Source organism: Pelmatolapia mariae, linkage group LG4, assembly GCF_036321145.2.
Source record: "Pelmatolapia mariae isolate MD_Pm_ZW linkage group LG4, Pm_UMD_F_2, whole genome shotgun sequence".
Taxonomy (NCBI): domain Eukaryota; kingdom Metazoa; phylum Chordata; class Actinopteri; order Cichliformes; family Cichlidae; genus Pelmatolapia; species Pelmatolapia mariae.
Window position 1 is genome coordinate 35,371,954 of NC_086230.1, and position 17,409 is coordinate 35,389,362.

Sequence of the window (17,409 nt, forward strand, 5' to 3'; positions counted from 1 at the left end):
TCTGTATTATATTTTGTGTAAAAACCAAAACATCAGGAAGGCTCATCAAAGGTTTTGAGCCAGGCCGCCATCGCTGCTCGAAACCACAAAAACATCTGTTTAGTCAATCTTAATAACAATAATCAGCACCTGAGCCGACCTGATGCAGCATCCTGCCTTTTATCACATGAACACGGTGAGACAGTGGATTTGATGGGCACTATTTTCAGAGGCGGAGGGATTTGGTTGCTGCTGCTGGTGATAACAGTAGTAACCGCGTTTACCCAGAGAAACACAGAAACATCCAGACTGTTGTTAACATGACACTTTATTGATAAGTGCTACATGTTGTGGATTGATCGACGATCGACTGCAGGGAGGGCGGGGCTGACGGATGGTGGTGGGTGGGGCCGGTTTACTCGTACAGCCAGGACTGGGCACATGGGGTGTAGGTGACAAACTCCTCGGCCTTGAACCACAGGTCGACCTCCATCTTGGCGTTCTCCAGGGTGTCGCTGCCGTGAATGATGTTCCTGTGGAGACAGAGGTGATCGGTGCGGATCAATAACTGATCAATGATTTCAGGGTTTGTGGGGGGAGGGGGTGGGGTTCTTTCAGAAAGCTAATAGAAAATGTCTCATTTCAAAAATGCGTTAATATTTTTCACATTTTGTTAATACTTTAAAATATTATGAATTTAACCCTTTATTGACCATGGGCCCACCGGCGGGCCCATTTTACAGGTAAATTTGAAGGGCCGGTCAATAAAGGGTTAAGATATCTCATTAACATTTTGTATTTGAGTGTTTTATTTTTTTAATGTCTTAACACACACGCACACACACACACACACATGCGCACACAGCAGCTGGACAATGCAGTGGTAACACTACTTGCTTTTGGAACTTCAGGTCGGGGGTTCGACACCCGACCACGGTGTGTATGTCCAGTTAGGCTGGGTTAAATAAGTCTTGATACGAGTGAAATATGGTACAGTGATACTGATGATGCTACGGCCAGGGGGAGCCGGGATGGAGGCCTGGGAGGAGACACTATTATCCCACTGAGATCCTAATCTTTAGTACACGGAGTTATTACTGGCTGAAAAACAACAGTGTTGTGAGTTGTGTGGGTGCGTCTGCTCTACGTGATGTTGTGTTATAAAACAGAGGCAGTCATGTCGTGGTCGCTTGCTCACCTGCCGATGTTGATGCACAGATCACCACGGATGCTGCCGGGCTTGGAGTCAGCGGGGTTGGTCTCACCCAGCATCATCCTGGCCAGCTTCACAATGTTCTGACCCTCCCACACCTGGAATGCACAAACACACACTTCACAAACTGCTGAACTGAATTTTGATGTTTATGTTGAAAGGTGAACATTTTAATTCTTTTTCTACTTTAGTGACACAGGAAGAACAAATGTGAAACCAGTGTAATCCATAGACTAAAAAGAAAAGATGGACGAGACCACTGTGACGTCACCTACTGGAATTTAAAATCTTGTTTTAAAAAGACTCCGTTTCAGTTTTCTGTCACCACCACGTCAAATTAAATATTCTAAACTGTCAGGAACTGCCTCCTCGGTGGACTTGCTGCTCTATAGGGGGCGCTCTTGAACTCGCCCAGAATAGAAGTAAAATGTAAACACCGTCTTCCAGTTTTTGACAAAAAGTCTCAAGATCACTGACAAAGATAGGTTATTGAAAAATATGTAAATAAAGAGAGAATGATTATTAAAGTTGATTTAATTGAAAACAGATACATATGAATACCAAATAAGATTTTGAAATATATAATGATCTGTTTGGGGGGATGGCGCCCCCTTAGTGGCGCCCCTGCTGATAGCACCTTCTTGGTGATTGCACCCAAAGCAGAATGAAGATCCATTAACCTCACAGCAGCCATATTAATGGTCAGATCACGTGATTAGAAGGCTCCAGCTGCACAAACAAGGTCCAGAGGTTCAGTTGAGGTGAAGCTAGCAGACAGCTAGCAGCTACAGCCTAAAACCTAAGCCGCCATCATCCACCTGTCAGTCAAAAAGGCCACGCCCCTAATAATGCAAAATTTAAGCCTTAATACAATTTAAACAGGTGAGTTATAAAAAACAACAGCTGTTTGTGTATCAGGATGTAAACGTGTTTATTTCTGCTGTAAACGTTTAACATGGGACTGACTCGCTGCTGCAGCCTCTAGTGGATGTCAGAGGAACTGCAGTTTTAGGTGCCTCATATTTCCTATCAAACTCAAACTGTTTGCAAAGAGCTGCATGCAGTTTTGTTTTTATCCCCTTTTGGTTGCAAACGTGTGCGAGGTCAGGCTAAATAAAGCTTGGATGATTAAAGTCTCCTGTGTGCGCCTCGTTTGTCCGGTGGAAGTCGGAGCGCGAAGCCTTGAACATGAGAGGGTGTGAATAGATGGAGAGACGAGTGAGGCAATGGAAAGAGATAAAGTGAGAAAGATATGTGTGTGATGGCGGCGCTAGAGGCGAGCTGAGTGTGTTTGTATGTGTGTTACCATGGCGAGAATGGGTCCAGAGGACATGTATTTGCAGAGTCCAGCGTAGAAAGGCATGTCCTTCAGGTCCAGGTAGTGCTTCTTCATGTGGTCCTCAGAGGCCTGAAGACACCAAATACAGGAAGTTACACATTCATCGGCGAGTCAGTCACTGGGTGGCCACGCCCCAACGACGGGACCAGTATTAAAAATGAACTTTGTGTTTTATTCAGTCAGGCCTGAAAGCAACAACACTGAGACCATAAACTCATCAGCTGAGCATGAGGCTTCTGTCCAATCCGAGCTCTTTATGAGCACAAGTGTTGAAACAAGCCTCAGTTTTTTTAAACCTGAGGTTACATGCATGTTTTAGCCACACTTTGACTGCCAAAAGGAGGGGGCTGGAGGGGGAGGGGGGTATCAGGTGTTTTATTGCATGTTCATCATGAATCCACCGAGACGACTGGCTTCACTTCAGCAACGCCAAGCACTCAGCGCCTGTCATCGCCTCTAATCGAACACCTCCTGTCACACCATGCTGCTTGGCTCGCTCCAGCCTTTTACATCGTCTCTAATATTTATACCGTACCGGCTCAAACACTTGGACTCTGCAGATCATCAGAGAGCCGTGAGCGTGGCTTCATATGAGCAAAATTCTGAAATTACAGAATTTACATGTAGGATACAGGAAAAAAAACTCAAAATGGTAGTGACCCTCGTCTTATTTCCTGTCATGTATTTCCTGTTCCTGTGTGGACTTTCACACTAAACAAACTGAAGTCTCGAATAATGAGCTCGCTTTGCACAGCTCAGGCTGCTCTAAACGCTCACTTTATGCTGTTTTTTTCTAATCAGGGATCTGTATGATGTCATAGAGGGGGCATAGAAGCCCCACCCACCTGCTGCTCAAAAAGTTTTGCTAATCAAGAAAGCTGCCTTAAAGGGGGAGGAGCTTTCAGACATAGATGATGAGCGGCTGCAACGAGGCTTGGTGTGAGGTAAAGAAGGATTATTATGAATGGAATTCATGCAAAGCTGCTTTGTAACTCTGTTCTGATGAAGCTGGTTCAAAGTCTCGGTTTAAAGCTGACAGCTGCACTTTTATAAACAAATGAACTGCAGCAGAGAGGAAACGCCCCCTGCTGGTGGTCAGTATGTGCTGATCAGTTGTTTGTATGTGAGTTGTGGCGCCTGGCGTCGTTTTTACCTGCACGAATTTGGCGGCGACCAGCCTGAAGCCTCTATGCTCAAAGCGCTTGATGATCTCGCCACACAGTCCTCTCTGGACGCCATCGGGCTTCACAGCAATGAAGGTACGCTCCATGTCTGCTGAGGAGGCTGCACAGGAAACAGGAAGTGATCAGTCAGCCCACAGGAAACGTGATGAGTTCTTTGATGAGTGTTTGTTTGACAGCACACAGTGTGTCCTCAAACTAAACCATACAGAAATATTTTATAATATAAAAAAATATTTTTTTATTTTTATATTTTTTTAGTTTCCTAAACATGTTTAGATTTCTGCAGAGGAGGAGGAGGAGCCTGCAGGGCCGAAGGCTTCAGTGTTTTTGGACAGAATGAAAAAGAAGCTGGAGATGTGTGAAGGAGACAGAGACACCGCTGAGCTGAACACGAGTTACTGCACGGCCAGAAGGAGGGAAACGACCCATCTACCCCGAAAACCACATTTGTCTCATCTTTGTCTCTGTGAGTGTCTCCTCCTCCTCCTCCTCCTCTTCCTCCCTCTCAGGTGTGTCTGCTTTATCCTGCCACATCTCATCACATCGTCTCCTTCAGTCACAGCTCAGTGAGAGCTGCCGATATTAAATTTCCCCCGATGTGAAACCAGAGCTGCCTCTCAGGTTCCTGGACCACATTTTCTTCTTCTCCCGGCGTAGCAACCGCCGCTCGAATCTGAGCCTGCTCATAACTCTGGACAAAGCCCCGGCGTGCCGGAGGTCCCGCTGCTAATTTTACTGCCCGCCGGAATCTGCTGGCGTGACGCCGACAGCAGCTGAGAGCAGGTGTGACGGCCTGCTGTTAGAGAACAGCTGCTCTCAGCATTTTTATACCTCCAGAGAATGTTCTCATTGTGCATATATGCATATTTAAAATAGTCCTTGTCTGCACAAACTTGGCCACGTAAAGATGATTCTGATAATCTGAGATTTCAGTGAACTAAGTGAGACCCTGATATCTGACACCTCTGAGGCTAAAATTTAAGCTTTAAAGATGTCATGATTGTAATGTGCTCTGAGGTTTTAAAAGTTCAGCCTCGATGTGCAGAAATTATTTTATTTGCTGAAAATTTACAAAAACCTCCAACAGGCCCGTCAAACTAAAAACAAGAATTCTGATGAAAAAAACGTGTTTTTGGTTTGTGAAACACTGATTTCGCAGCTCATTCATGCACAAGGAAACAGCTGGAGAGACGGTCAGAGAAAAAACATTTGCTGCTCCTACATCACCAATTTAACGCTTCATTTTTTGAAATACCAGATTTAAACTGCAGATTTCTGCTGCAGACTTGCGACATAATAAACATTTTTAAAACATTCATTATTCCTTTGACATGTTTTCCCTAAACTGAGTTGATTAAACTGAACATTTTTAAGACAAGTTCAAACTTTACTGTTAGAAATTCACTAGTTTCTAACAGTTGACCATAAATCTATGTCTGATGTGGTGTCTCTCTGCCTGTGGGAATAATATCAGGCTGAGGAGAGCATCATGTTTAAAGTCAAAGACACTCTATAAGTTCTGTCCCTGGTGGGCATGTTTGGAAAGTTCGAGTTAAAAAAAATCGAGTTATAGTAGCATTGATTTGATTCCATTACCTTTTGGTTTTTAAATGCACCTTCATATCACATTAGCAGAGCTGTGACACCACGAGTGCAGCGGGCTGCAAAGTTGCAAAGTTTTGCAAGACTGAAGTCATTTCAAAAAGAAGGAGAAAAGAAGCCAACAAAGGAAGTGTTGAAGTAACTTCATACTTTTAAATTTAATGCAGCTTAACTGCTGAGAAAAATCCAACCTTTCATTTTAATCCTAGAAACGATAAACCTGCAAAACGAGAATCCCACACACGATGTCACTAAATAATTTTATCATATTTAGTCTGTGAAGGCGCAGATATTATATAAAAGTGGATTATTTTTTATCAGCTGTAAAGTTTCTGTGCAGATCAGATTTTAACTGGAAGCTTAAATTTTTTATTTTGACTGATTTTATACCAAAACTTAAGATATTACATCAAATGTATGAGTTTGAAAATGTTTTGTAAAACATATTTTTAATATTAGGAGAAAGTTGCTCATCAAATAAAAATGTGATCTGCTGCATAAAAAAAATAATTTTTTAAAATATTAGAAAATCTTCATGATTAACTTTCAAATCACGCCATGTCGTTTCAGCAGCATGCGCTACTGAAATGTGCATTTACCCACAAACCTGTGCTTTACGTGTGCGTCTGTGTTTGATAGCTACCTTGGTTCTGGGATGGGAGAAGAACTTGTGGAGACGATCTGCTGGCGGCGGGGATGCGATCACCAAGGCACAACGCCACAGAGCGGCTCTATTTAAAGGCTTCTCTGCGGGGGAGGGGCTCCAGAAATATATATATATATATATATATGTGTGTGTGTGTGCGTGTGTGTACAGTTGGTCCAAATCTGTGTCAGTTGTTGACAGATATTTATGTGTGTGTATGTGTGTTTGTTTGCCTGTCTTTGTGGGGACCTGTGTCTTTTCCATAACCATCCAAAATGTCCTCAAACAGCAAACATTCTTCTAAAAACTGCAAACTTTAATAAAAAGTCTCCACTTTAAAAGACCTCCTTTATTCACTTTTTGGGGAGTTAAAAATATCTTATTGTGTGTAACTACAAAATGTCTTCATACACATTTAACAGTTTTATCTCTAAAATCATCAAACAGTGATTGTAGATCATCATCAAGCAGAGGCTCAGTTACAAAAGCAGAGAGAAAGATAAAGTGATGAGCTAGTACAGAAATATGTTCAAGCAGCAGCGGTTTAATGGCTAAAAGCCATTTCACCATGTTTGGCTTGAACTCTGCGCACCACAAGCTGACCCGACCCTGCGGATCTGAGACACCTACCCAGCTCAGCAATCATACCCCTGATATATTTTGGGCCCATACCATCGAGAGACTTAGAGACAAAAAGTGGGGCATTACATTTTTTTCTATATTTAGCAGGACGTGAGTGGAAGGAGCTGAGAATCAAAGTAATGTGCTCTCTCTTCTTGGTGTGTGTCAGGGTTAAAGCAGCTGCAGCATTTTAAATTCATTTATACTTGTTTTATATAACGAGCACATCACAGACTGGAACCAGCTCCCAGTCTGGATTCAGCAGACAGACATCTGCTTCTGAGATCAGCCTTTCCTTGTTGCTAAAGCCCACAGTTAGGGCTGAATCCTCCCTGAGTTACGCTGCAGTAGGCTGCTGGGGCATTCCCATGATGCACTGAGCTCTTTTTTTCCCACTTCCCAGGTGCTTGAACGCCACCGCTGCACGTCATTAACCGTCATCTTTGCTGAAATCCTCGCTGTGATATCTGTTATCTCCGACTGGAGTTTTAGGGTTTGTTGTTTCTGCCTGTGTTGAACCTCGATTGTAGTTCTGATCTCTGAGCTCCTTGAACACGTTTCTGTTTCTGTCTTGTCTGATCTCAATTTCAATTTTGTATATACAGCGCCAAATCAGAACAACAGTCACCTCAAGGCGCTTTATATTGCACAGTAGATCCTACAATAATAGATTTCAAGTCTTATTGAATAAATCGTGCTGTTCATTCACTGCTGGAGCCTCTGCTGGTCATTAAAGGAACTGCAGCCCCGGATGCTGATTGTTAGAAATCTGTGAACTGGTAATAATACCGTTTCCTTTTATCCTTTCCTCGTAATAATACAGTTTCCTTTTATCCTTTCCTCGACCCTTTACGCTGTTTTCCGTTGCTGCTCTGTAAGTTGAAGAGGTGCGATTCTTACATAAGGGAGGGCGATTGTTATATAACAACTGAAATCGCACTTCTGTACGAGTCTTTAATCCAAAGCTCCAACCTTCACCCTCCCCCCAATTTGACCCTAAATATAAACCTTATCCTAATCAGGGATGGAAATCACCCTCCTCCCAAGGGGCACGCCGTCGGGTCAACAGTCCTGAGGAGGGGACAAAAGGATCCTATCAGCTGAAATGAAAACACACACCCCCTGATCACGCACACACTCCACCTGCTAATGCTCTTATACTGTGATGCACTTGGACCTGCAGAGCCACAGCTGTGAGACCTCTTCTTTCCTTTCACTGACCCACAGAGTCCCACTATCCCCACAGGACTCCTTTAATTCAGGACTGCTGCCTGTCTTAGCTTCAGGTTCAAATCTTCCCCAGAGGGCAGACTGACCTGAGAGTTAAAAACCCTCCAGATTCTTTCAGCTGCAGTAAAATGATCAGTGTGGCTGTTCAACCAACTGTTACAGTAAAGCTGCCTTGCTCAATGTCAGGTGATCATTGCTAATCAGAAAACCAGGACACAGTATTCATATGCATGTGGTGCAACTTAAAAAAAAAACAAAGAAAAGTTAAAGCAGCAAAAAAACACTGAATATACTTCAGTGAGTAAGAAATAAGTAAAATATGTATTTCAATAATAATTATTGTAGTATTACTACTGCAGACATTTAAGGTTATTCTACAGTAATAAGTCATATTCTCTGAAATCCTGTGCTGGTGCTGGCTGCTCTGTGAGGCCAGAAACAGAAACTTACACCTCAATTTAATATTTATAAAATAAAAAAATCATCTGAATTAAAAGCCTTGTGCAGCATGGGTCACTATCAATACCATGAAGGGATTCGAAATATAAAAACAAATAAAGGTGCTGTGTCGGCTGTGGTCATGCCAGTCTAAGCAGCTTGGAAAGAAAGTGACTGAACTTTTTGAAGTTTTGAGCAGACATCTCATCAGAGGTGAAACCATACTGAAGACGTCCAATCACTTCTTTCCAAGCTCCTCAGACCGTGTGTGGGTGACAGGATGGAGCTGGCCTATCATGCTGGTTACCAGACCAGATCCAGACCAGGATCATATACAAGGGTCAGGTTTCCCAGCAGCTCAGAGACAGTAACAAACTGCAGCCAGAAGATGGCAGCAATTTACAGGATGCTGCAGGAAGAAGCTGATGACTTTGTACCATTTATTCCGAGTGAATATGTTTTTATTTTTTCACTGAAAGGCAGACAGTAAACATGAACGAGTGCTTTGATCTGCGCTGTTTCAGTGAAGAGTAACTGTGAGGGCTCTGATTATGGCAGAATTTGTAATGATTATTTTGAAAAAGTAAAACTGCACAGCTTTTACTCTGAACATCTGGACAGACACTATATTGTCTAAAATTCACTCTCCCATCCAAATCATTGCATTCAGGTGTATCATTTACCTGCACGGTCACAGGTGTATAAACTCGAGCATCTAGGCATGCAGACTGTTCCAGCGTGGTGCTGTGGTAGGCTCTGCAGAGCCAACAGATACAGACCTCCAAACGTCACATGGCCTTCAGATGAGCTCAACAAGTTTTGAGTTTCCATGGTGACCAGCTGCATCCAAGCCTTACATCATCAAGTGTTGATGCAGTGGTGTAGAACACGCCGCTGGACTCTAGAGCAGTGTCAGCGTGTTCCCCGGACTGACCAATCACGCTTCTCCATCTGGCGATCTGATGGACGAGTCTGGCGGTTGCCAGGACAACGGTACTTGTCTGACTGCACTGTGTAAAGTTTGGTAGAGGGGGGTTATGGTGTGGGGTGTTCTTCTGGAGTCTTCGTGCTTCAGCAGACCGAGACACTGTGGACACCTTCATGTTCCCAGTATGTGGGAACAGTGTGGGGATGGCTGCACACCAGTGCACAAAGAAAAGTCCACAAAGACATGGACGAGCCGGTTTGGTGTGGGAGGACCGGACCGGCCTGCGCAGAGTCCTGACCTCAGCCTGATCCAACACCTTTGGGACCAATCAGAGCGGAGACTGTGAGCCAGGCCTTCTCCTCCAACATCAGTGTGACCCCACACATGTGCTTCTGGAAGAATGATCAACACTCCCCATAAACACTCCTGAACCTGAGGAAATCCTTCCAGGAGGAGCTGCACACGGTGGGCCGACATCATATTCCACCCTGTGGATCAACAGTGTCCTGTTACAAAAACAAACAGAATACTGTTCCTCACGTGATAACACGTCCGTCTCTATAATTTTATATTAGCTGCAATCATTACATTAGTTACTATTAATCAGCTGAGTTGAGGCTCACAGAGGCCCCACCGAAGACAGCTGGTGTGTTTTTGTGATGAGTCTCTGACGACTAATGACTAATAAAAAGAACACCAACAGGAAGTGACGAGGCTTTGTGTTGTTGTCCAGAGGTTTTATTTCAGTGTCTGTAGTGTGACAGCAGAGGGAGCGCAGGTCTGCGGGAGGCGGGGCCTCTCGCTGATTGGCTTTACTTTCAACCCTCCCCTCAGAGCTGCCTAATCAATAGCTCTCCAATCAGTGGAATTATCCACAGCCAAAGCCTCTCTACGCTCGTCTTCTCTCTGCTTTAACATTTGATGTGTAACAATTAAACATCTCAAGATAAAGTGCAGTGATACAAATAATCTGAGTGTTTTCATTTTATGGAACAAATATGACAAAAGGTTCAACTAAGAAGTGAGTGTGTGCGTTTGTATGTGTAATGTTGTAATTATAGGAAATAAAACAGTAACGAGAACAACCTGAACTGTAACATTAATAATTATGAGCTTAATTCAATGATGTACAATTAAAAACATATTTTCACAACAGTATGAAAGCTGTGGGTTGTAATTTTTTTTAATGGTTCAGCTTTTTACTTGATATATTTTAAAAATTTGAAACTTGCTCTTGAAAGACTCCTGTTCCATGATAATGTAATACAATGGATTTAAAAATTACAAATAAAATTGTAATTTCACTATGAAACGTCCGTCCAGTCTGACGCTTCTCTTTGTACAATTATACAGAAATTATTTCAAGAACAGAGTCACAGTTTTGTAATACAGCGGTCCCTCGTTTATCGCAGGAATTACGTTCTAAAAATAACCCGCGATAGGTGAAATCCGCGAAGTAGCCAACTTTTGACACTTTTCTCTTGTTTAAACACTCTGAAAGTTCAAACCTTCATAGAAAATAAGCCGAGTATTATAGAATGTTTTCAAACCCTGTTTTCAGGTCCAGAACATGGAATTAATGAATCAATGATACAAAAGTGGAGGAAGCAAGAAGAACGAGTCGAGTAAAGTTTGACCTTTCTGACTGTTTTGTTTCACTTAATGCGCCTTATAATCAGAAAAATATGGTAACTTCTACCTTCCTTTAGCCTGTCCAGAAGTCCAACTTTTTGTGCGATGGTTAGCATCTTCCTCTGCCTTCTGGGTGCTACTTCAGGAGCCTTTGATGGTGCAAAACATTTCGTCGACATTGTTGTGTTTGTTGGGGAGAAAACTTACAAACACACAGTACAGCACTGCAGAGTCACACTGCTAAGATTGAAGATTTATGTAAATGTGACAAGCTGAATGCATTCTGTACTGTACAGGAGACACGGCATGGAGGAGAGTGATTGACAGTGGTCTACAGCCAATCAGGACGCAGAACACAATGTGCTGTAAAAAAAAAAGAAGAAGAAGGAAAACAAAGCAGCGACAGGTGAACTGCGTTATAGCGAGGGACCACTGTGTTACAACTTATTTCGTGACGTTTGAAATCATTAAATTGCATAATTATTAGTTATAATAATTATAAAACTCACAAAAAAATGAAACCTAATTTTCAGCTTAAAATTACTTTGTGTAATAAAACTTTTTGTAATGTGATAAAGTTCATTTATTTATCTCATGATATTGAACCCTGAGAAAATCTTAAACACTTTTCAACGCTATTCTCACAAGTTAACATTTATAATATTAATAATGTTTCTTATTATCCAAATTTCATGTGACATTTTGACTTTTTAAAACGATCAGAGACAGTTATAACAGAAAAACTTCATTCTTAAAATCAAATTCTTTTTATTGTTGTTCTCTTATTTCTGGAAATCTAAAATAAAATCTAACGATTACATTTTTTCCTGTAAAACTGCAAATGTCATTTTCCCTGTTAAATTATTTTACTGTAAAGAAATATTTTATTATTTTTATATTATTATTAAAGTGCTGTTTAACCATACATGAAAATCATCTTTACATTTATCTCCTTTGATTCTTTGAGTGTTTTGTGTTACGATGCCATCCCTCCGAGCCCCGCCCCCATCAGACCTCTGCTCCACTGACTGTCTGACGTTCACAGACATAAGGACTCGTTATCGATGTAAACAACCACTTATGTACAAAAAAAGAAGAAACAAAAAGAACCCAAAGCTTTAGATAGAAAACAACAGAACGGTCAAACTGAGGCGTTAACTGTACAATTCATAAAGTCAGAATCATTTCTTCCTGTCATCACTTTACACTTTATCTCACTTTTACAAATAGAAAACACCAAATTAAAGTTTCTCCTTGAGTTAGTGCTGCTCTCTCTCCGCTCATACATAAAATATAGTCTCCGTTAGTATTTTCCTATTTACACGGTTGCAATATGTACACTTTAATTTTTTCAGTGTTTTTGTTCAGGCGACAGCGCAGACGGCCTCGACCCAAGAGGCCGCCCGCCTTCCAGAATCATGGATCCCAGCGAAGCGCAGGCAGAAACCGTGATTGGTCCGTGAAACAGGAAGGTTTGCTGCAGGAGGATGTGAGGTCGGAAATGTGCGAGATAAGGTTAGCTTAAATCAGGGTAGAGTCGAGATTCAGGACATCCGTTTCTGCCGGGGACGACGGTGGGATCCACGATAGAGCGCCTGACACCCAGGAAGTGGTCCTGAGAGAGCCACCGGCAGACTAGTGATGATCTAATAGTAATCTTCGCTGGGTTTCACACTTTGTACCCGCCAAAACCGCCGCTAACGTCGCCGCCTCGACAAGACCTTTAGTATCAAATAAAGAGTTCTTCAACTCTGGAGGGAACAACGCAAATCACAGGGAGCTGCTCTGGACCTCCCATTTTTGGGAACATTTTATAGTTCAAACGTTGAACGTGTTGTTGTTGGGATTCGAGACTGAGAGAGCGCACTTGCGAATTTTGAGTCATCATCCATTGAACTTCAAATTTCTTCAGTTTAAAACTCATTTTCTTGGAAGTTGAGACTCAAACGGCAGCGTTTAGGTTCTACTTGAATTTCTAATTTGAGACAAACCTGCGAACTTTGTTTGGCTCTGATTTCTGACGAGTGAGAAAGACTGAATATAACGTTCAGGCTCAGATAGCTATCCCAGCACACCGCCTGTTCTCCTACAGTGACCAGCAGTTTCTGCAAATCTGCAAGCCACTTTGCAGGCCACCTCAACTTCTCCTCCTTTACTGAATCCATGAAAAAGCACTGAAGCTTTAGTCAGACTTGCTTTCTTGGGTTTGCTGTTGGACATTTGGACTTCTTGTAAAATTTGCATCTCTCAAATAGTGAAATTCAGAGTTGGACTTAAACCTCAAATTAACTTTTTGAAGTCTTCAATCAGGATTTCTGTCTCATTTTTTGGGAAACGCAAACGTGTTCCTGAAAATTCAAACTTGCATTCCTCGGAGCTCCATATTGGATAAAAGGTCTTGTTGAGCTGAAGACGTTTTGAAGCTCTCGTCCGGTCCAGAATCAAGTAACCTCAGTTTAAGTCCTGCACGGTCAAGCTGGGACTAAAAGCCTCAATTTGACGAGTGAAAATGAGGGCATTACTCAGTGCTTAAACCACCAGGTTCTTCCCAAATGCCCAAAATGAAAGCCTGGTTTAAGTGAACGGGACTCACAGAGGTACGAGCAGCTCTGGGCTGTGCCGAGGACTCGTTTCTGGACGGGACCGGCCTCGCTTTCACAAACAGGATGTTATGGTACAGATGGAGAATGAAGAAGTCTCACTGACCACCAGAGCTGAGCACAAAGAACGTTTTCAAACCATTTACACATTTTCAGCTGAGCCGCCCTGACGCAGCGAAGCTTCAGTCCAACAAAGAGATCGGGCTCATCAGACCGAGTCAAAGAAAAACGTGATGACGCAGCAGGAAAAGACTTCCAGCTCCCGAACGTCTCACATCTCCAACAACCTTCTGTTCAGAAAAAAACTGAAGGATGCTGTAAACTTGATGATTTTGTTACGTTCCCCTAAAAGGGTCCAGGCGATAAGGGAAAGTAACAAAAAGTGTCCGGATCAGAAAAAGGAGACAGAGGCAAAACGAGACACGCCTCAGATCACTGAGACTGTCCTCACAATCGAGGATTCGGCCGAGAGAAGCGAGCACGGACGTCTGGAAGTCTTTTCCTGGGAATCTGATTTTTTTAAAACTCGACGTGAACTGAAGAAAGAAGAAGGTGTCAGCCTTTTGTCCTTTTGTCTCGACTCCTAAAACCTTGTGCAGTTTGTTTCCTGCACACATCAGTCCTCACCCAGAAAAAAAACACTCCGAAACATGACAGCGCCACACTGTGGTGAAGCAGGTCACGGTCGGCAAGGTGTGCTTCGAACAGCCCGCCTACAGAGGCCCACAGAGGACACGTAGGACATTCACTCTGTGGGCAAAGAGCGGCGGGGGGTATACGATGGTGTAGCCGAACCAGCTGAGCGACGTCAGCTCTCCGGCACACCTGTCCAGGGTCTAACCTTCTGTACCACCTGACCCGCAGGCCTTTAAAAATTGAGCAGAAGGACTCAGACTAACTTTCTTCTTCTTTGCCGTCAGGTGAGCGGCTCTTTGACTCAGAAGGTAAACGTCTGCGCTCAGGCCTGGCGGCGCTCACAGCATAAAAACAACAGCTCTGTAGATTCTATTATTATTAATATTATTATTATTATTATTATTATTGGAGTAAATATGACTGAAGTGTGATCAGCTGTACAAACACAGAACCAATCAATCGCAACACAACTGAACTGAACTCTACTGAAAGCAAGAAAAGGAGTAAACAAAACCTCTGTGTGTCTCTGAGCCCTGAGGTTCGCCAAAGTGCTTCGTTGACGCCATGCGTTGACCGACCGGCTTCGCTTCCCGTCACTACTCTTATTGCCGTGGACCCCGACCACCCCGATGCGCCGAGTCAACCGATGGGAGGGCAGCTCTGTGGGGGCGGGGGCGGTCAGGGGTCCTTCCTTAAAGCCGATTGGTCGGTCGGTGTGACAGCAGTTAGATCCAAGCGTTGAGCGAAGAAGTGTTTCCGCCCACTTCTCTGTGTCCGTGACATCGGCATGAGCGCAGCCGATCGGCTGTCACGTGATCATCAGTCCAATCAGCCAACGACCAGCAGCGTTCTTAAAGGACCAGACCCGTGTTTTCCTTCAGCTCGAAGGATTCCCGAGCCAGACGTTCAGACCTTCAGAGGAGAGGTGCATTCTGGGTAGAGAGAAAGAACCTGATAAACTCCGAGCATCGTACCAACTTCTCCTTTAAACTCGCAGGTTTTACAGCACGGTGTCAAACATACGGCCTGAGGGCCAGAATCAGCTCGCCCAAAGATAAGTAAAACCTGCGGCGAGTGGGTGAAGCTGGTGTGGATGCAGGTTTGTGACGCACACTGTTAATCGTCGTAAGAGCGCTCCTCCGGGTCACCGGTGGGACCTACCATCAGTTTAACCGGACAAAACGCCGCCGCACACTGAGAAACCACCACGAAGCGGGACGTTACGCCAGAGCCGCCAAGACCGCTCGATTAATGAGAGATGAATTATTCAATATGAATTTAATGATGCTTGAAGTATTTTAACCCTAAAATCTTCCAACCATCGGTGTGAATCCACTTTTGTTCAGAGAATCAGAGGATTGTTAGTTTGATGAGGATCAGAGAAGGTTATCTGGAAATGTGTTTTTTTAAACAAAATAGTTTAATTTGTGTTACTTCACACTTCACTGAAGTTTCGCAGTTAAGCGTCACGAACAGGCTCAAACCTCCCTTTTACATCAGAACGACTGAAAATCAGAATTAATGTCGCTTCTGTTTTATTCTGCATTTCCTGCTTCTTTTATTCCTCAGGTTTTCCTCATGTCTCTACTTTGTCTGCACCTCAGCCTGATCACAGATTTGGCGTTTGGACTTTGACCTGTCTGCACTGCTCAAAACACACTGGTTTTACTGGTTCATTTCATCTGCTCTCAGATCAGACTGTAGCTGCTAGAAACCCTTTCAGTATAAGAGCCTCACAGTGAACAGAACTGAAGCTGCCGGTAAAAAAAAAAAGACCCCATTCCCACGTTCAACTGAGCGATGGCCGAGAGGTTTAAAAACACGGGCGTGGTCCTTTAAAAGCTGACGGGCGCTGACGTTCATCAAAGTCCTGAAACAGAAACACCGAGGAGCTCTCCGGAGTCGTACGGTAGAAAACCAGCATCTACACGTCCACGAACGCACCGCGATGACCTCACAGTGTCCGTGAGTCTGACATGGTCAGTGAATGCGTCATCAGAGTCCGGTGTGTTCAGGTACAGGAATGTTCTGGAAAGCTCTGATGTGTGAGAAAGTGGCCACGAATCCGTGAGGCGTGACTTTGACAGAAAACTCGATGAAATGCACGAGATCCAAACTCGTATCCGGGAGTTTGGAAAACTGGACCAGTTCCACCTGCAGGAGAGCTGCTCCGGTTTCACCGGGTCCAAACCTGCAGCTGCTCCTCAGCCTGTGGACGCTCGTGGATCTCAGAGCTGAAGAATCCAAGATGGCTGTTAAAGAAACGCCACCATCGTCAGCTCCACACTTCTGCTCATTTCACGTGGTCGAGGTGCTCTGAGACCTGGAACGTCTTTACTCTCGCCATCTGAGGCGCTCACAGCGGCTGAAGGTCAGCCGTCAGATTGTCTGCAATCTGAGTGGTCGAGTGCCACAGGAGGAAAAGCAGGAGGCGGAGCCTGGAGTCGGAGAGCATTCAGTCCCGACTCGTGTTTGGAGTTTCTCTCTCCACGTCTGGTTTCAGCACTTCCTGATTTACAGTTTACTCTGATTTGATTTCACATCATGTTTGGCTCGATGAGCACTTGGGGGTTTCGTGCCGCGGCGCTCAGACGTCCACTAAACAGATAAACTGAGGTTTGAATTTCGGTGTTCGGACTTTGAAATGACTCTGACTGCAGCTCCAGCTTCCAGCTTCAAAGTGTGGTGCTGATGCAGGACAGTTGTTGGGTTTAGGCTTCAGGTTCTGGATGGTCTGGGCTCGCGAACGCTCGTCTCGCGAGATCTGCTTTTTCTTTATTTTTACTTTTAATCCTTTTCCAAATCCTTTCAGTCCTGAAAGCTTCCTGAACGTTCCTGTGAATGAGAATTCCCAGTTTTTAGGGGTAAATGGCCTCTGAGTGCAGAGCGAGGACTACCGGTCCCTGGACGGGTCCCAGCAGAACTCCTCTGAGGGTGTAAACGTGAAGTCTGGACCCGCAGCTCGAGTCCTCTGTAGTGTTGTTTGAGGAGGAGGAGGACTGAAGCGTCCAGGCTTGGTGTCCTGTCTTCCTCTCCCTCTGCCGTCCTCAGCTCCTCCTCCTCCTCCTCCACCTTCCTCCCTCTATGTGTCTTTGGGCTCCAGCTTGCAAGACATGTCGAACAGCAGGTTCTGGTTGTCGATCACCTGCAGCTGCCGCACGTAGGCCTTGGTCTGCAGGTGGGAGGGAGACATCTCCGTATCTATGGCTACCAGAAAAAAAAGAAACAGCTGTTAGTGATGCAGGGCTGCAGTGTGATAAAGCTGCCACCAGGGGGAGACAAACCCCACAGAGCTGCAGACTTCCTGCTTTTACTTTATTCTATTTGTAACTTTACTGAGTGTGTGTGTGTGTGTGTGTGT

At 44.1% G+C, this 17,409-nt stretch overlaps 2 protein-coding genes across 2 annotated transcripts in view; both read right to left on the reverse strand.

Annotated features, from left to right (window-relative positions):
* Positions 1 to 326: 326 nt before the first annotated feature.
* Positions 327 to 9,749, reverse strand: LOC134625652 (nucleoside diphosphate kinase B-like). Its single transcript, XM_063470907.1, has 5 exons — positions 8,936 to 9,749; positions 3,685 to 3,815; positions 2,499 to 2,600; positions 1,178 to 1,290; positions 327 to 512 (listed from the first exon to the last, which is right to left on the reverse strand). Exons 1-5 carry the CDS (start codon positions 9,096 to 9,098, stop codon positions 395 to 397), a joined length of 627 nt encoding a protein of 208 aa, XP_063326977.1. The 5' UTR covers positions 9,099 to 9,749; the 3' UTR covers positions 327 to 394.
* A 157-nt stretch (positions 9,750 to 9,906) lies between these two features.
* Positions 9,907 to 17,409, reverse strand: part of rapgefl1 (Rap guanine nucleotide exchange factor (GEF)-like 1) — a 35,535-nt gene continuing 28,032 nt past the window's right edge. The window contains exon 16 of the mRNA XM_063472585.2: positions 9,907 to 17,255. Coding sequence (XP_063328655.1) covers positions 17,131 to 17,255 — 125 coding nt within the window. The 3' untranslated portion in view covers positions 9,907 to 17,130. The remainder of the gene's footprint in view (positions 17,256 to 17,409) is intronic.

Bases quoted from the DNA above. Each gene is read 5' to 3' on its own strand.
- LOC134625652 (XM_063470907.1), bottom strand. From the start codon at position 9,098: ATGCAGCTGGTCACCATGGAAACTCAAAACTTGTTGAGCTCATCTGAA. The intron at 2,601-3,684 runs GTAAAAACGACG...TGGTGTCTTCAG, and splicing joins TCGCCGCCAAATTCGTGCAG to GCCTCTGAGGACCACATGAA. The intron at 513-1,177 runs GTGAGCAAGCGA...CTGTCTCCACAG, and splicing joins CTGTGCATCAACATCGGCAG to GAACATCATTCACGGCAGCG.